The sequence below is a fragment of the Branchiostoma lanceolatum genome, chromosome 4 (assembly GCF_035083965.1).
Source record: "Branchiostoma lanceolatum isolate klBraLanc5 chromosome 4, klBraLanc5.hap2, whole genome shotgun sequence".
Classification (NCBI taxonomy): domain Eukaryota; kingdom Metazoa; phylum Chordata; class Leptocardii; order Amphioxiformes; family Branchiostomatidae; genus Branchiostoma; species Branchiostoma lanceolatum.
In genome coordinates this window covers 26,887,429-26,904,933 of record NC_089725.1, presented here as the reverse complement: position 1 = coordinate 26,904,933, position 17,505 = coordinate 26,887,429, and the positions used below count along the sequence as shown (strand labels likewise).

Sequence of the window (17,505 nt, the reverse complement as noted above, 5' to 3'; positions counted from 1 at the left end):
TAGGTATACATGTAGGTCGGAAGAACCCCCCCACACGCTCGAAGGTCAACTTTTTAATGTCCAAATATTTTTTTTCAAGGCGGATTTATTTGTACCACCAGTGAGGCTGGTTTTCTAGAAAAACTGCTCACCTTGTCTCTGATTTTTCCTTTGAAATCCTCTCAAAAACACTACTAAATTTTTTTAATTTCCCGGGAAGGGGCATGCCACTAGATTCCCCCAGAAAGTGCTCGCTGGTCCCTCTGGCAGTATGAAGAACCCCCCCCCCCAACAAAATCCTGCCTACGGGCATGATAGGTGTACAAAAAGGAACTGTATTGTAGCAAAGTAACAGTTCCCACCTTGTGCCCATACAGCTTTCGGATGCTGCGGCCGCTGCGTATGTCCCACACGCGCACGGTCCTATCCATGGACCCGGTCATCAGTCGCCGCTTGTCCAAGGCCAGACACTGGACACTGTCCATGTGACCCTGAGGGTAAAGCAAAACATAGATATGGTCAAACAAACATGTCTAATCTTCCTATGCTCTCATCTTTCTTGTTATCATAGTATTCATACCTTCTTATGACATGCTCTAATACTGCTGTATGTGAAAAACTCACCCACTGAGTGAATTTATTCACACATGTTTTAGGAGGGGAGAAAAGGGATGTAAACTAAGATTCAGTAATAGTACAGAACAAGATTTTTCTTTCCTTTTATTTTAGCATACTGCATTAAGCCCTTTTGGGCAGGAATATGCAATAAAGATGGAGTCATTGTCATTATCTTCCACTTGAAATGTCATGAATGAAACAGCTAGCTTTCCACCACACTTTGAAGACAACTTGACTACTGTAGCTCTTTGTTATCACCCAAATATGGCCATATTCTTTCCAAATCCAAGGACACAATATGAGCACAGTTTAAATTTTGTACATGACAGCCCTGACTCGAGCATGTGTCCTGTCCTTGTTTTGAATTATGGCTGTGCCAGATCACCACGTTGTAAATTCCCTGATACTTTATCGGGGCAGGATTTCCTGTGTATAGCCCAGGTTGGACACTACTTGTAGTTGTGAAGCCAGCAAATGGATCAACAGGGATTCCTGTTGAGTTGGCCGACAACCTGCGTCTCCAGAAAACTGCTTAGACCTTGTAATAGGAGGTTTGGTCTTACTACAGAAGGATCCTGTACACATGTCAGGGACCCAAACCAGCGCCAGCGGAAAATCTTTTGATAATAGCAGATTGTCAAGTGCAAGTTCTCTGTACATAGGAATTACTAACATGCATTTAGCAAGACGATATTGAGTATCGGATATGTTTCATGTGTTAATTTTCACATGTGTGTGTAGCATGACCAGTACATGTACATGTACATGTATCTGCAGAGTGCAGTAACCTTACATGTATCTTACCATTAACCGCTGAGATGTATATTTTAAACCTTGGCCTGCTACATCTCAGAACTTTAACTAAATATTGAGCCTCAACTTATAAGGTGGTAGCTTCAGTTGGAAGCCCACTTCATAGAAAACACCATCTTCTAGGCAAGAGGAATAGGCCAACACATGTCTTAAGAGGAAGAAAATTTTGTCAACACAAACAGTACATCCTGCAACTGTGTGGTACTGTGATGTGATGGCCCTCACTTCAGCCCTCAGTTACAATGTCAAGAATCATCAGTAAAGGTACAGGATTTACAAGAGAGTCCCATAAGTACGGTAACCTCCATTAACATGAATCCATGTAGGGTTCCATAAATCCGCAACAGTGGGTTTCAGAGATCTCTAGTGCAGCATCCCCCCATGTATGCACAGTTTAGACTTGCAGAAGTGCATTATACTGGGGGACATTGGGTTGGGGATCTGTTTTAACATATCTTTTCAGTGTAGCGGAATCATGTACCCTGGTGGAATTATGTTAGTAGATGTTTCCTGTCGCAAGAACTGAGGCAAGAAGAGCCGAAGAAGAAGAGACCTACCTGTAGTTTTCTGACCTTCCTGACAGCATGGACGGCTCCTACTATGCTGCTGTGTGTCTCTATCATGGAAACTGTGCTGCTCTGGTCCGACACAGGCAAACCAGCCACCGACATGAACTTGCCCTGAGGGGAGCAACATTGACATGCTAAAGACACACATATCAGGGCTCAAATTTGGTACTTTTTTCTGCATACCTGCACTGGTGTAGATCACAATTAAAACTTTACTGCTAAAAGAGTTACTGCCCCCTAGTTTCCAGTTGAGACACCTGTCAACTGCTTACTGCATTGTTTTATATTGTGTCATTCTATGGATGGCCTTTAGTGTTCTATTGTTGTACTCAATGTAATTGTAATTTTAAGTGGTCCCCAACACCAGCTTGTCTGCCTGGCGCTCCACTGTGCATTGTCTTCTTGTAATATTTAATAAAGAATAAAGAACAATCAAAATTACCCGTACCAAACAGGTTTTCCCTGCATTACTTATTCCCTTTGCCTTTCAAGTCATCAAAAATTAATGCTTCCAGCAGTATCTGGTGTTAGGTTTAGGTACGCAGCCCTGACAACAACTGTTCAAACTGCAATTGTTGAATATCACAACTGCAACACAGTTGTACATGTAACAGTACAATCAAACATGTACAAGTGACCACCTCTACATAAGGACCACCTGGCCAATGTGACCACTTTTTAGTGGTTCCCTAGATAATTTTTCCCATTGACACAAGAATTAAGAATCCTGTCTATAGTGACCACCTGTCCACATAGACCAGATTTTATCGGTCCTGACAGAGATGTTCTCTTAGTGGACTGACTGTACTGTGAACTGACCAGTTTCTCCGGGGGCTGTTTGAGCTCATGTCTGATGTCCATGGCTGCGTCCCCTGGGTCATGTGACTTCCTCCTCCCCTGTAGCTGCCTGCGAAGCGGCTTACACACCACCTCTGTCTCCAGGCTGGGGGAACACAGAACACAGGTATGTATCAACAATGGAAAACACTCCTAATCTCCAAACATGTTGTTACGGTGGAAGATTGTATCATTCTCTGACTTCCAGACGTCTCTGATAGCAACCCGTCCTTTTGGAGTGGATGGTGGTCAAAGATGCCAGACAGTTTGATATTGTAACAATATTATACCCCAACATCTGCTTGGAGAATAAACACTCTCTCTGGTATCCTTATAAGCTATATAACTGGTGAGGACAATATACCTGGGGTTTGTAGGGCTAAACATCTCTCAAACACACTGTTCTCCAAATTTTAAGTGGTAGATATACATTGTATATAGCCAAAGTGTCATCCTAATTAGTTTCCCAGAGCTTCCATACTGTCCCCTAACCAACAGGCTGAGATACATGTGAAGGGTGGACTAAAACCCCTTGTTTATTTGTTTATTTAAAAGATCTCCATTAGTGACAGTACATGATCATTCTTCTCTAATCTTTCTGGAGTCGTAAATTATAACAAATACAATACATTGGTTGGGTGGAGCAGCAATACATCCCACAAAGTAGGCTCCATCCATACTTTAACCATTACATCAATGTTAACGGAGGTTACACGGACGTACCTCTCCTCATCCGGCGCCAGGACGGTGCTCCTGTCCTCGAGGTGGACCCTGGAGGTGAGCCTGCTGGCGCTGCGGCTGAGGCCGGTGGTCAGCACGGAGGGCGTGAGCGCCGCGGACCGAGAGCCGCTGACCTCCTGACTGTCCTCCAGGATGGTGGAGGAGAGGCGGGCCTGCAGGTCTGCGCACGGGAAATATTTATTCGTTTACAATACAGCGCTCAAAATACTGGGTGCATGTGCTATAGGATAAAGGTGCCATTTTACACTAGTATAGTATATATCAGGAAATTAAGTATCAGAAAAGCAATATAACCTCTTTGGTTTGCGCAGGTCTGTGCAGGGGAAGTTTTTTCTTTATTTATAATACAGCGCTCAAAATACTGGGTGCATGTGCTATAGCCGTATAGGATAAAGGTGCCATTTTACACTAGTATAGTATATATCAGGAAACTTAAGTATCAGAAAAGCAATATAACCTCTTTGTTTGATGTATCACTTGTTTAAAAAACTTTGAAGTTAGCTGTAGATTTACAAATTGAAAGTTCTTAAAAGGGCAGTAGGGTTTACGTTTTACTGACATTCTATGTTGTTTTATGTTGCGCACCCAAATTTTTTTCTGTGCACCTAGATTTTTAGATTAGGTGCACCGTGCACCTGTTCCCAAAAATGAATTTTGAGCCCTACAATACATATAGGTGAAGGGGAAGGGCTAGTCACCCCACCTTGTAAAAATATACCGTTACAGAATCATCAAGGCAACTTGCTTGCCTGTGTGACACTAGGCACTACAAGGGTCTGTACGACCGGAATATAGAGGTGACCACAAAATAAGAATGCCACATATCGATATTGTTCCAGATCAGATGAGTGACAGCCTTGTATGGCAGCCATTTACCAGGCTAGGTAGATAACATTTCAAACACGCAAATATCAAAGTCCTTTTCATACTGCCACCTTTTCTTCTTTACCATTTTTCTTGTTTATAAACACAACATTGTTCAAATCCACAATAAATAAAATAATCTGGTGACGAACCTTCTATATGTGACGCCAGGGAGTACTTCCCTTCCTCCATCCTGCTGCTGGAGAACGTGCCTGTGTGGGGGGAGGCAGATGACAAGGTTACGACAAGTAGATTTGTGTATTTTAAATACTGTAGATGCAGAAATGTTCGCAGTGGTTTTATGTTCGCGGTTTTCGCGGTGAACTTTCAGCGCAAACTTAAAACCACCGCGAAACTTTTTGCCCACCTATGACTGTAGTGCTACTATTGTTTCAAACGCGAAATTAAGACCACTCCATTTTCTCCCTACCGCGAAATAAAAACCACGCAAAATTAAATACATTTACAGTATTTAGTGAATCAATAGAGCTGATATGATTTAGAAGGCCTGGTAATACATGTATCAGCACTTTGACTTGTTCTAGAGGGTCTGTTTAACCCTCTGAAATGCCATTTCCGACATTTTAAAGGGGCAAACTTTAAATGGCTTCATATGAAGTTTTGCAGCACTATTGAAGAGCTGATGAAAATATAATAAAGTTTTGATTTTTGGTCGTCAAAGTGGATGGAATGGTCAAATCTTTTGTCGGTCCAAAGCAGCAAAAAATGTTCTTCCGGGGACTGAAGGACAGATGCTTGAGAAAGCCCTGCCTCAAATGTCTCACTAGAGTTGGGGTTCACTGATGTCTAAACATCACCTCTTCTGGACCTCCTGTCATGGCGGCTTCTCCTTTCCTTCCTGCTGAGGTTGTACTCCAGCTCCTGCAGCTCCGCCTCCCAGTCCTCATCACTTTCAGCTGTACAACACAGGACAGCAAGTTACAACACAGGACAGCAGAGTTATATCACGGGACAGCAGAGTTAGACTATGGGACAGCAAAGTTACAACACAAGATAGCAGAGTTACATCACAGGACAGCAGAGTCTTAAGAGGGTCTGCATGCCCTTTTTCGTTAAGCGTTACGAGCGATTTTAATTCACCATTAATCGTTACCGGCCGCCCTGAATTTACCGTTAAGCGTTATCGGTATATCAATTGTGAAGCATGACTGGTCATTTTAATTCCTCGTTAAGCGTTATTTGTCATCCTGAAATCAACGTTAATCGTTATTGAGTAATTCCTCGTTACGCAGGAAAAAGCATTTCAGTGGGTCAAGATTTCAAAATTTTCTCCAGGGGGCACACGGCTCCGGCGAAAATATGTCGGTAGGGCGATCCCAGCTCCCCACAAAATTTCAAGCTGAAACACTTCAGATCTATTTTTCACGTTACCGGCAACGTTTTCTCCTCAAAATTCAGGAAATTAAGCATTTCGTGGTTCAAGATTTTAAAATTTTCCCCGGGTGCATGCCGGGCCTCCGTCGAAAAATATTGTCAGGAGGGCGTCGAATCCCTAAACTCAAGCTGAAACTCGTCTGTATTTTTTCACAAACAGAGATATCATTAAACTTAACTTACATTAACAGTAATATTTGCCCGTCGAAATGCAAGAAATAGCATTTCAGGGTGTCAAGAATTTTCCCCGGGAGCATGTCGCAGCTCTGGCGACGTCTGGAGGACGTGACGCCCCTCAAAAATCAAGCTGAAACCCTTCTGTATTTTTTTTGAAATAGAGATGTCATAAAATTTAGCTTACTCTTTAGCTAAAAACCCCGCCTCAGAAGGCAGGAAATAGCGTTTCAGAGGGTCAAGATTTCAAAATTTTCGTCGCGCCTTCGGCGATCTTCATCATGATGATTAACATTTCGTCCCACCAATACGAAATTTCCTGTCGCCGCCGAATTTAAAGGGTTTGGAGCAGGCGTGCATGAATGGCATAGCATAATAGGTCTCTTGCCACAAGATCAGGACGACTAGTGGCAAAAAAACGTCGTCTTCAGGGGTATCTTATGTTCTAAAAATGCTGAATTTACCGTTAAGCGTAATCGGCTGGCCTGAATTTACCGTTAAGCGTTGCCAGGACCCCCCATGCAGACCCTCTTATAACATGGGACAGCACACTTAGAACACAGGGCAATATAGAACACAGGGCAGCATAGTTAGAACACGGGGCAGCACAGATAGAACATAGAGCAACACAGTTAGAACAAAGGACAGCACACTTAGAACACAGGGCAACACAGACCATGGTGCAGCACAGTTAGGACACGGGCAGCACACAATGGGCAGCACACTTAGACCACCGGACACAGTTAGAGTCATCATGTTAGATGCATATTTCAAAGTTTATACAGAGAAAACCACCTGCTGGATGAATGTAAAGTTGTGAATCCCCTACCGTGCATGTCCCTGGCCTGGTTGGCGATGAAGACCAGCTCCAGGTAGGCCTGTTTCCAGTCCACACTGTCCCCCAGACTCGCCATCTGCACCATGCCGATGATGTCAGGAAGGGCTTCCCGAGCACCTGCAACAACAACCAGTCTCATTCATTTTTGTGCTGGAAATAGTTCCTCTGCTCTGGTGCAGGTAACATTCAAAATAACTTGCACCAGACAAATCATGCCTGCATCACCCAATTTCTATCCCTCTCATAAAGGAATACCCCCCCCCCCCTGCTTGCTGTGAGGACAGGCCTACTTGTAAGGGAAAACATCAGTAAAACAGCAATAAAAGGTGCACCTTGTTGCAAAAAAAAGAAATACAAAAATGCTCAAGATTTCATTGGTCGTATTACTGGTCTTGTTACTGGTCATATTGCCTTTCTATCTGAAGATTCTCTAAAAGTTAAGTACGGAACATTTGGATTCAACACGCTTCCTACATTGAACTGTAAGTAATTGTTTTGTTGATTTCAGACCTAGTTCCCTGCACTTCCTGATCCAGAGGGCGTCCTGTGCCACCAGGTACTGCCAGCGCCGGCACACCTGCGCCGCCCGGCCTAGGTCAGTCGCCCGCAGCAGTCCCAGGATCCTCAGCAGCAGGTGGTCGGGCAGGCAGTTGATGTCCAGCTGGTCTTTCAACCTGGAAGGTTTTGTGATTTTTCTTTAATTGTCAATGTTAAATGTTTCTGAAACAAAGTTGAAATGTGATTTTCAACACAAAAAAATCTGACTTACTCAAGTTTTTGACTGCTAAGCTCCAGTCTTTGTCAAGGAATGAGCAATTACTGCTTCTGTGACATCGCATTATGCAGATAAAATATGTGACTCTGTGAGCAGTGGATCAGAAGTTGCAGAAAGTATATGGCGCCCCCCGTCTCTGTTGTGATAGACTTTCTGCAATCTATGATCCACTGCTCACTGAATCACATATTTTATCTGCATAGAGTGACATCACAGAAGCGGTGGATAGCTCATTCCTTGACAAAGACTAGCCTGGAATCCAAACCTATTATAGCTCCCGAGTCTCCTCTCCGCAAATAGACTCGGGAGCTATAATAAGTTTGGATTCCAGGCTAGACAAAAACTGCTGGAGTTGGTCAGTTGGTCAGAGATTAGAAAAGAACAACCCCGCCACCATCCCGGTGCCACCATGGCAGACTCACCTCTGCAGCAGACACTGTGCGAAGAAGCTGACCTCCCCGTCATTGGAGCCCTTAATCATCTCCACCAGCACCTCCGCCTTCTGGTGGTCCTCCCAGTCAGACAGAACCTACAGACAAGGCAATGGGCGTGAAGTAAGGTAAAGCAGTCGAACCTCAGATTGAGGACGAAGCTTTTTCTTGAGCTATAAGGGCAATGCGGCTTCGCTACGGCTCACGCATTTTTGACCAAGCACACCAGGGGACCCTACTCTTTTCAATAAGTGTGTTGGGTTCTTTTAGTTTACGTGCTGAGGTTTCACGCCCTAAAGCTCCCTGTGCTTTGTGCTATAATCAGGCACCGATTGTGCTCTATGTTAGATTTAATAGGTTTGGCTATGAATGACATGGAATTATAACGGCTGATTAAGCTCTACATAAAAGGTCCCCATCATAGACAATGCTTCCAGATCACAACTTTCAGTGTTCCTCCCACCTGCCAGATCTGGTTGAGTTGCTCCATGAAGTTCTTCTGCAGCAGGTGGCTACTGGCGGGTACCAGGCGACGCCCCTCCGGCGACGCCCCCCAGAGCCGACCGTACTTGTACATCTGCTGCAGGGGGGCGTAACCTCCGACCTCCTCCGCATCCTGCCAGCCAGGGGCACCCTGGGACACCTGCAGCCGTACCGACCCTGTGGGAGGGGGGCATGTTCTGTGTTAGTCTCTAAAATATATACAGTCAAACCTGTACCAGTGACTACCTCTATAAAAGGACAACAACTGAGGTTGCTATATGAATCAGGGAGCAATAGGTAAAACAAAAGGAGAATATCAAAAATATCTGCAAGCATTAAACTTTTTGATCAATTCAGGGGCCTACTTGGGAGGATCCTGACAGTGCTTTACGCTAAATTTAGTAGGACCGCCTATGAATTACACTATATTCAGGAAGGTGCCCATCTTGCTATGAAATACAGGGATAAAAAGGGTTCTGAATTACGATAAATAGATAAACAAAAATAACTAGCCTACGCCTTATGGAAAAGGGGCATTGTATGAACTCACCGAGTCGCTCAGTCCTCTGCCTGGAGAAGAAGTCGACAGTTCGACAGCTGCCGGAGGAGATGTTGCTCCTGTGTTTGTGCTCTCTGGGCACGGACCCTGCACTGTGGGACGACTCCACGGACCCGCTGCGAGACTGGCCTCGACTCTTCCTCGTTCTACTCGCAGTCGTGTCGGATTTGGGCCGAACAACTTCGCCATCTGCGTGACCGTTTCTCGTCACTTCGTCACCTTCTTTCTGCGGCGTGCTGCGGGCATCCAGCATGTACTGCAGCATCATCTCCTTGTCCAGCGTTGGCTGTTTTTCCACCTCAACTTCCATAGCCTGCACTGTGGCCTTCTCTCCCTCAGGAGCCTTGGACGTTGCCTCTGTACCTTCCACAACTGGCACCACGGCATTTTCACCTTCTACAGCCTGCACCACGGCCTTTCCATCTTCCACAGCTGGCACCACAGCCTGCACCACGGCCTGTTCCATTCCTTCATTCACAGTTTCCTTTTGGTCTGCATCAATGCCTGCTACTCCAACAGCTTCAGTGACGGTAACCTGTACTGCTTCTTGTGTCTCTCCTATGTTTTCACCATCTTCTACTATAGCCACAACAGCCTGCGGCGTGCCCCTCTCACTGAGTTCGGCTAACTCGGGCTGCTCCTGTATGGTACTGACAGAGCTGACCTCGGAGTTGGTCTCCTGGATGGGTGTCAGCACCCCCAGAGACAGGGCGGTGTTGGGGGAGGGTACAGGGGTGTGTAGAGGCTCTTCTGCTCCCAAAGCCTGTTCCTCCTCCTCTTCAGTCTCCGGAGAACTCTCCCCTATCGGAGACAGCGTACCCGACCTGTGGCTGGATATCTTACTGCCTGGTGTGTCCGTCCTGGCCTCATTGATCTCGTGGGCCTGCATCTGTTTGGATAGCTTCCTGATGATGCTGGCATCTTCAGCTGAGATGGAGGGCTTCTCCGCATCTGTGTGGTCTTCACTACGTTTGTCATGGGTGTGCTTGCTCACAGTGGGAACCTCCACTGGAGTTATATCCTTACTGATGTCTATTGTTACCTTTTCTACTTTGCTTAATTGGATGTTTTCCTTAGTAGCTGGTCCATCTGGTCTGTCTAGATCACCATTGGTAACATCAACCGTCGTAGTTACATCGTCCTTTACTGGGTTACCAGGCACTGCGTTGTTCAAGGCAATGCCAGATGCTCCTGTCCTTTTCCTGACGTGCTGGCTGCCCTCCCTCCCCCTCCTGTGCTTGCCGTACGACAGGCTGGGATAGCGTCCCCGCAGGGTTGTCATGAAGTCACGGTGGAACACAGGTTCCATGGCGGTGGCCAGAAGCTCGAGCTGGTTGGTGGAGCACCTGGCGGTGATGCCGCACAGCAGCAGCTTGCGCTGCCATGGCTGCCAGGTCTCGTACCAGTCCGTTATCTTCTGGACCACCTGACGACTGTTGAAGTACCTCAGGTGCTGTCCGTTTGCGGGGGACGACCCCACGCTGGGGAGGGCAACCCTGTTGCTGCCATGGTGATCTCCGAAGCGTAGTCGTTTGTTCTTGGGTCTTCCCGCGACTTCCTCCCCATTGCTTTTGTGATTTGGGATTCTTGGTAGGAACGAAGGCATTGTGGCTACTCCGCAAAACTGGAAGAAGATAGAACAGCAATGACTATTGTGTCATAGTTATCCTCAGACCAAATCCTTTCAATACACGTTACAAATACATGTAACATATAACTGGTGTTAAACAAACTTTTTTAATACCTGAAGTTCCTCTCTCTTATTGTTTACCCCTACCTTAAAGCGTTAAGGTCTAATGTCAGCAACATGTCAGTGGCTTTCCAACACATACCCAGATCTACTTGACACTTTAAGTGTCAATGTCTAACATGCTCAGGTTCTAGGTCCGATGAACACAAAAATAATTTCAGTGTGCCCCTCCCCCTAGCTTCCCCCCTCTTGTCAACTTCGTGGTAATCACTTTTCCACCACCGCAGCTGTTACTAAAGATCCCACACTCTCTTTACTACAAAACTTGACTCTTAACCAGATGTTAATGGCCTCTTTCAGCAAATTAAATCTGTGCAATGCCACGTACTATGGGAAATATGTGGATGTAAACAAACCGGGGCTGCAAATCTGTCAGTTTACACATTCGTAAAACTTGCCATTTTCTGCACCTGTCCCTACCAAATACGAGACGACTAGACCACAGTGGTAACGTTCAGCCATGCAGAAATGTCAATAGCAGTTACCTTCTTGTTCAAAGCCTTGAAAATTCGGCTATTAAAGAAAGCCAAATAGCACCTGATCAAACCCATTCCTGCTCAGTGTTCCGGTTATTGCACGCCATATTGTTTGAAGTTGCCAGGACACATATCCCAGAATGCAAGCAAACACAACAGCGTCATCTGGCTTTTGAGTGCAAAACTGCAGTGTTGCTATGACCAGTCAGTAGCGGCCTCTAGCGATATATTTTTAAAGTGCAGCTGTCAAGAGTCTCTGGTGTGCAGTGATATTTTTGATTACTAGAGGGCGCTAAAACATGTCCAGACAACTTCCCTTGTCTGTGGCGTCATGGAAAATTAGCCAATCAGAGACAAGCATGCAGACGCGGAGAAATTTAAAAGGACTCCAAGCAACTCACAATATGCCGGTGAAACTGGTGAGTTCCTCGGACCGCTTTCTTAGATTTTCTGCCTTTTGTTTTTTGATTTAGGTTGATTTATCTTGTGACCTCTTGTTTGTTCTCTATTGAAGCCGATTATCACCGCATCAGACGAAGAAATGAGCCAGTTCGACTCATCGGATTCCGAGGAGGAGGGGCAGCTGCAGACGGACCCTCTTCAGGTGGACTGGTGAGATAAATTTATTTGTCTTCTTCAACAGGACTTGTTGTCTGAGCTGAATCACCACAAACACTTGGGAAAGGACCGTTCTTTTCCGCCAAAGTCTTAGTATCCCAAGAATGAAAATTAATCTAGCGTGAAAACAAAACCAAGGACTTGAAGGAGGTTGAAAATAGACCTCCTTGACAAAACAAAACAAGGGCATGAGGAACAAAAGGACATGGGATTATGCTGGATTCCTAACACTCACTCCCGATGATTGATAAACAAAAGATGTAAGATTACAGAGTTGGTACAGGTCTTTCCCTCAAACAACGGCAATCTAAACACACAAAGAAGCTTTTATTCTGATTTCTATGTATTTTCATTTCTTGCCCCGTTACCCCCCGCCCCCCACCCCCCCCAGGTTGAGTTTATCCAGTGTTGGTTGTGAGGAGAGTCTGGGGATCTGTGCCCTGCCAGGTGAGACAAGGTTTTCAGATACATTAACTGCATAATTTCTGTCCTGACCTTTATCATGTTGCTACCAGTCTCCACTGGTTACCCAAAAAAAGGATTAGACTTTTGAGTGGGTAACATAATAATTCTTTGCAGACATCACTACAATGTTGCCATTGGCTTTAAGTACAAACTTTTTAGACATGTCTAACAATAACGATACTTGCATTTATTTGTAGGTTGCAGATTTAAAGAAACATGGAGAAGTTTGGATGCTGATTTGGGTAAGATACTCCATAACATCCGGTGTTAAAGTGCCCTTAAAAGAAATGAATCATGCCTAGTTGCTTGAATTTGTGTCATTTGTCTTTATTGAAAATGTAACAGTGCATTACAGGCCGCTGGTGGCTGTTGACAGAGGTACAGACAACAATATGAGCATACTCATAAAGAACAGCATACATAAGCAAATCCAAGGTAACAATACAAACCTAGGTATATACTGGTACCATATACATGTGTATCTGGAATGATATAAATCAGAACCACACAGCAAACAAAACAAAGTTGTAATTTTCACCTTTCCCCTTGTAGAGGACCTGAATGCTCAGTCCATCCGAGACATTTTTGTCCTGTGCACCCGAGGAGAGTTGCACAAGTACCGTGTGCCGCGCCTGCTGGAGCGATACGAGGAGGCAGACTTCACGGTGCACCACCACTCCTTCCCAGACGGCACTGTACCCGCCATGGCAGCATGTGTCAAACTGTTGGAGGAGCTCAAACTCTGTCTGTCTCAAGGACAGAAAACCCTGATACAGTGAGTGTGTGCACCAATGTCAAATATCCTTGTGAATTATTCCACTTTTCTTTTGCCAGAATATTGGCAAGTGAAACGCATTGATATTTGTTGTGTGACTGTGTAAAGAATCACCATAATGATTTACCACTTGACGGAATTATTCATGGGTACTTTTCCTTCAGAATCAGAGATCAGTTCTGCAATTCAATTGGACTCACATCTCACAGAGCACAAAATGTTGAAATACTTTTCCATTTTTCAGCTGTTTTGGAGGGCTGGGAAGATCCTGTCTAGGTAAGTTTTTCCCCACTTTTTAACTTGCTGTGTGTATTAGTGATTCCTTTAGTGGTTAGTACATATATGATACTAACAGTAACACATATCCTGTTGGATGAAAGACTATGTCAAGTTAAAACTGTAGACATGCCTGTACAGTGTACACAGTTGCCTGTTTTCTTTGATACAAAGGTGTTATGAAGAATAGAAATGATTGAAATGAGCACCATTGTCTTCTATCCTGTACCCCAGTTGCAGCCTGTTTGCTGCTGTACCTGGATGAGAACACAGACCCGCAGGCTGCCTTACAGAGAGTGCAGCTGGTCAGGGGTCATGGGGCTGTGCAGACTGTCAGGGTGAGTCATTAGCCTCCACCAGGCCCTCTTAAGGGCGTATGAATCGTAGAATTTGACAGAAAAAGGAATGATTAGCCACAGAGTCAGTCCACAGTGAAGATCACCTTTCGCCCGTTTACTAGTAGGGCCTGTGATATGTCGGTAGGTTCTTTGATGTCCAGTAACCATTATCTAATAGGTGCCAAGTAGCTAAATGATCCTTTTATTGCTCTGCGAGCAGACCGTGACAGAACAGACAAGCCCAGGACGGAGCCTGCAAGTGAAACCCTGGCGTAGTTAGTCTGGTAGAGACTAGTGAGTCATGGTGAATTCGTATTTTCCTAGAACTATCGTAGAATGGAACTCGTTGCCATCAAGTACTGTTGTTAGATATGCAAAGCTTATGTATGACACATCATTCAATGCAATACAACTATCTGTTGCTGTGCCTCATGCCTACAAAGCTGGTGTGTTAATTATGCCAAAGGGTGGTTATACTTGCTATACAGACACAGATTGTAGATAACTTGCTTAGAGACAAGAACATCTATCTTACAGCAGTATTGCATTTTATTGTGAGAGCTGTATTGACCTGAGACCATTTGTTTTCAGCAATACAACTTCCTGAATGATTTTCGTAAGAACCTTGAGGAGTATGAGGCCAGTGACGAGGCACAGGCACAGCAACGCTCCCTGTCCCGCTGAGGCAGCCAGCAGTGGAAGTGCTGCGTAGCAGGAGCCTGTGCAATATGGACCTTGAGAGTTTTAGCCTTTGTTGCTGACCCTCTTGGGACATTTTTTTCAACTACATGTACACAAAGTTTTCTGACAGCCACAGGGATCTGATTGCTCACTGATGTCTGATCATTGCTCTGATCTCTGCCAACAGACCTCAGCAAGCTATCAGAAACTCCATAGCTGTCAGAAATCTGTGCATAGTTGATAAAAGTCTCAGGTTCTGCAATGGAGGCTATGTACATGTAGATTGTAAATACAGTACAGTGTGACACTGAAGTCACTGTAGAGTGTACTCCATGAACTAGTAGAATTGTAAAGACTTACCGATAACTGAAAAAATTTAAGCACATGTACATTATGTGCTGTACATTTTTTGTTCTTGGTACATGTATAACTACTAGTAACAAAAGGGCAAGGTTATGACAATAGCCTATACTGCAAGGTTCTGATTGAAGTGGATCTAGCTTTCCCATTGCCGATTGTCTCTAGGTAGACATCACAGGGTAAAGGTGGCACTACCCTGCCAGGTAATACGCTATTTTTATCACTCAATGCTGTATATGACTGACAGGTACTCCACATGGGGCCCCATTCACTCTGACACAAGTGTACCCAGGGATCTGTGATAAATCATGGTAACTCCTCTTTGTCCTTTGAGGAGAGAAAGCTGCTCATCTATTTACATCAAGTCTTGACACATCCTTCAAACCCCAATATTTAGCTGGAATGATGACAGAACATTGAGAACACTGGCTTTGACTGCAGAACGACACAGACTGTACAGTTAGTATTACATATGCACTAACCACTAAAGGAATCACCAGTACATTACTGTAATGATTGTGGAATTAGAATTGCACACGGAGAAGACTATTTATCCAGAGTCTGATATTATGTATGTTTCCAACATATCATTATTGTATAAACTTTGTTTAGAATTTCATGATCTAGAATGATTATACTAACTTCTATAGTCATGCTGAACAAAGATATCATTCATGCATATTTGGTACTCTTAGTAGCAAATGTATTTATCCACACAGCTTTATATAGCAGCATAGTAGGGGGAAGCTTCATCAAATTAAGAACCTGCATCTGAATCTTACCTGGTTTGGCAGTAGACAAGCTGCAGGGAGATTAAGCACAGATTGGTGATATAGAAGTACTAGTAATATGTATGCTAAATGGTGCAATAACAAACCTTTCAATGATTGTATTTCTGGTCAATAGTTTCACAATTAGACAATAGTGGAGTTATATATGAGAAATTTGGGTGTATAGATGTGGAAATTAGTTAACTCTATTGTAATACTCACACCTATCATAATCTCATGTAATATCTTGGTAAATAAAGAATTATAAGTAGTTTGGGTGTATAGATATGACAACTGGTCGATTCTATCATGATACGGCCTTGTTGATGTAATATTTTGGTTAATAAAGGGGAGAAAAGGACACGTCTTATCAGGATTGGTGTTACCATTATTTCTGTGAGTCATGTTCATATACCCATCATAACTATGCATCCAAGCAAATGCTTGCTCTGACATATTTTTTCACTTCACAAAGACCTCCCACATATACAACATGTAGTAGTCATGCCAAAAATCTGTCTGAAAAATGTTCAGACTTATTGGTAGCACCCTGCTAGTCTCTGCCTTAGTACTGGTTAGTAAGTCAGAAATGTGAAATGTTTATTTTGATACATTCATTTAGCCACCACCTGCCACCAAACAGAGGCCTAGCCTAGTTTGGCTCCTTTCCACAGCTGTACTTCATCTGAACAGACCTTGCAAGCCAGCCAAATGCTTAGCCTCCGTTGCAGGCTTTCCCACTGCGATTTTTAACATATCGGGGCCAGGTTCTTTGGCTGGGGGGGGCCGTATCTGCATGAGGTCCCGTATCTGCTTGGGATCCTGTAACTGCTGATCACAACGGAGGCTACCAAATGCTATGCTATTAAATCTGCAGATTTCCCAATGATCATCATACATGTCTAGTTTTATTCCTCAAGATGAAGATTTTTGTAAGCATTGCTCAACTATTGTCAAAGAAAGCATCCAGCAGACAAAACAAAATTCCATCACTTTATTTTTCATGAAACTGACCCGTAATCTTTGCCAATGTCAGTATACCTTCTGAAAATACAAGCTCACAGCTCACATATTTGCAGGGCCCTCTCAAGAAGCCTGTAGCTACAGGTCCTACTAGCTCAATTTGAGGTGTCTTAACCTGGTGCATACAGGATTTCTGTTAAATGTAAGAAGCACACAGATACGGAAACACATGGTACATATTTTTTACCTTCTGCATGTCTACTCATCTAACATGTACTTTTGATAGTTACAGTAAAAGGGAGAGGATAGAACTGTCCAGTCCTTCCACTATAGAGAACACTTCCTACTATATCATCTGGGGATTTCTTGATATACAACACACTTTATAAATACACAATTTCCAGATGTACAGCTAGTCCATGACCTCCCATCATGTAATACTATGTAAATTTACAGCCAGATTTCTGCAAAATATGAAGTACATCTTCCCAGCCTTTAGATATCAGTGAAGCCAAATCAACAGCATTAGCAGCTGTAAACTACTAGTATCACTAAAAAATGGCCTCCTATCTACAAGAAGTACATAACCACCAGGTTATTAGTTTGTCTGATAATGTGTATACCAATCTATTCATGTTGAAAATAAAGCATATGGATACCAGTGTCTTTTCAAAGTATTGATCCTCCTATATCCTTATAAAGACAATGGTTTCTAAATACATGTTTTTGTACCAGGCAATGTTTCATAATCACCAATCATAGCCACAACATTTCTCCTAATGCTCTTCCATCCGATCTCGTTTAAAGTGACTCAAACACCCATGAACAGTTTCATCAGGCTGGTAAGTCACTGAATAAAAAGACTCTTTTTACTCCACCGACGTTTCGGTGACCATCTGTGATTGTGTAAAAAGAGTCTTTTTATTCAGTGACTCAAACACCGTTGGGACAGAAATA

At 43.9% G+C, this 17,505-nt stretch overlaps 2 protein-coding genes across 2 annotated transcripts in view; one reads left to right on the top strand and one right to left on the bottom strand.

Annotated features, from left to right (window-relative positions):
* The window catches only part of LOC136433750 (uncharacterized), a 42,859-nt gene extending 31,324 nt beyond the window's left edge, over positions 1-11,535 (bottom strand). Inside the window, exons 1-12 of the mRNA XM_066426238.1 lie at positions 11,312-11,535; positions 9,068-10,700; positions 8,498-8,694; positions 8,026-8,132; positions 7,339-7,502; positions 6,820-6,945; positions 5,240-5,338; positions 4,574-4,633; positions 3,540-3,717; positions 2,799-2,922; positions 1,968-2,090; positions 342-470 (exon numbers count right to left, since the gene is read on the bottom strand). Coding sequence (XP_066282335.1) covers positions 342-470; positions 1,968-2,090; positions 2,799-2,922; positions 3,540-3,717; positions 4,574-4,633; positions 5,240-5,338; positions 6,820-6,945; positions 7,339-7,502; positions 8,026-8,132; positions 8,498-8,694; positions 9,068-10,700; positions 11,312-11,377 — 3,006 coding nt within the window. The 5' untranslated portion in view covers positions 11,378-11,535. The remainder of the gene's footprint in view (positions 1-341; positions 471-1,967; positions 2,091-2,798; positions 2,923-3,539; positions 3,718-4,573; positions 4,634-5,239; positions 5,339-6,819; positions 6,946-7,338; positions 7,503-8,025; positions 8,133-8,497; positions 8,695-9,067; positions 10,701-11,311) is intronic.
* Positions 11,536-11,588: 53 nt separating this feature from the next.
* On the top strand, positions 11,589-15,946 carry LOC136433751 (cyclin-dependent kinase inhibitor 3-like). The gene is made up of 8 exons (XM_066426239.1): positions 11,589-11,721; positions 11,817-11,914; positions 12,312-12,367; positions 12,583-12,627; positions 12,938-13,160; positions 13,405-13,436; positions 13,671-13,774; positions 14,366-15,946. Exons 1-8 carry the CDS (start codon positions 11,602-11,604, stop codon positions 14,456-14,458), a joined length of 771 nt encoding a protein of 256 aa, XP_066282336.1. The 5' UTR covers positions 11,589-11,601; the 3' UTR covers positions 14,459-15,946.
* Positions 15,947-17,505: the final 1,559 nt, after the last annotated feature.

Coding starts and splice junctions, on each gene's coding strand:
- LOC136433751 (XM_066426239.1), top strand. CDS start 11,602: ATGTCCAGACAACTTCCCTTGTCTGTGGCGTCATGGAAAATTAGCCAA. Junction 11,915..12,311: donor GACCCTCTTCAGGTGGACTG/GTGAGATAAATT, acceptor CACCCCCCCCAG/GTTGAGTTTATCCAGTGTTG. Junction 13,775..14,365: donor GGGCTGTGCAGACTGTCAGG/GTGAGTCATTAG, acceptor ATTTGTTTTCAG/CAATACAACTTCCTGAATGA.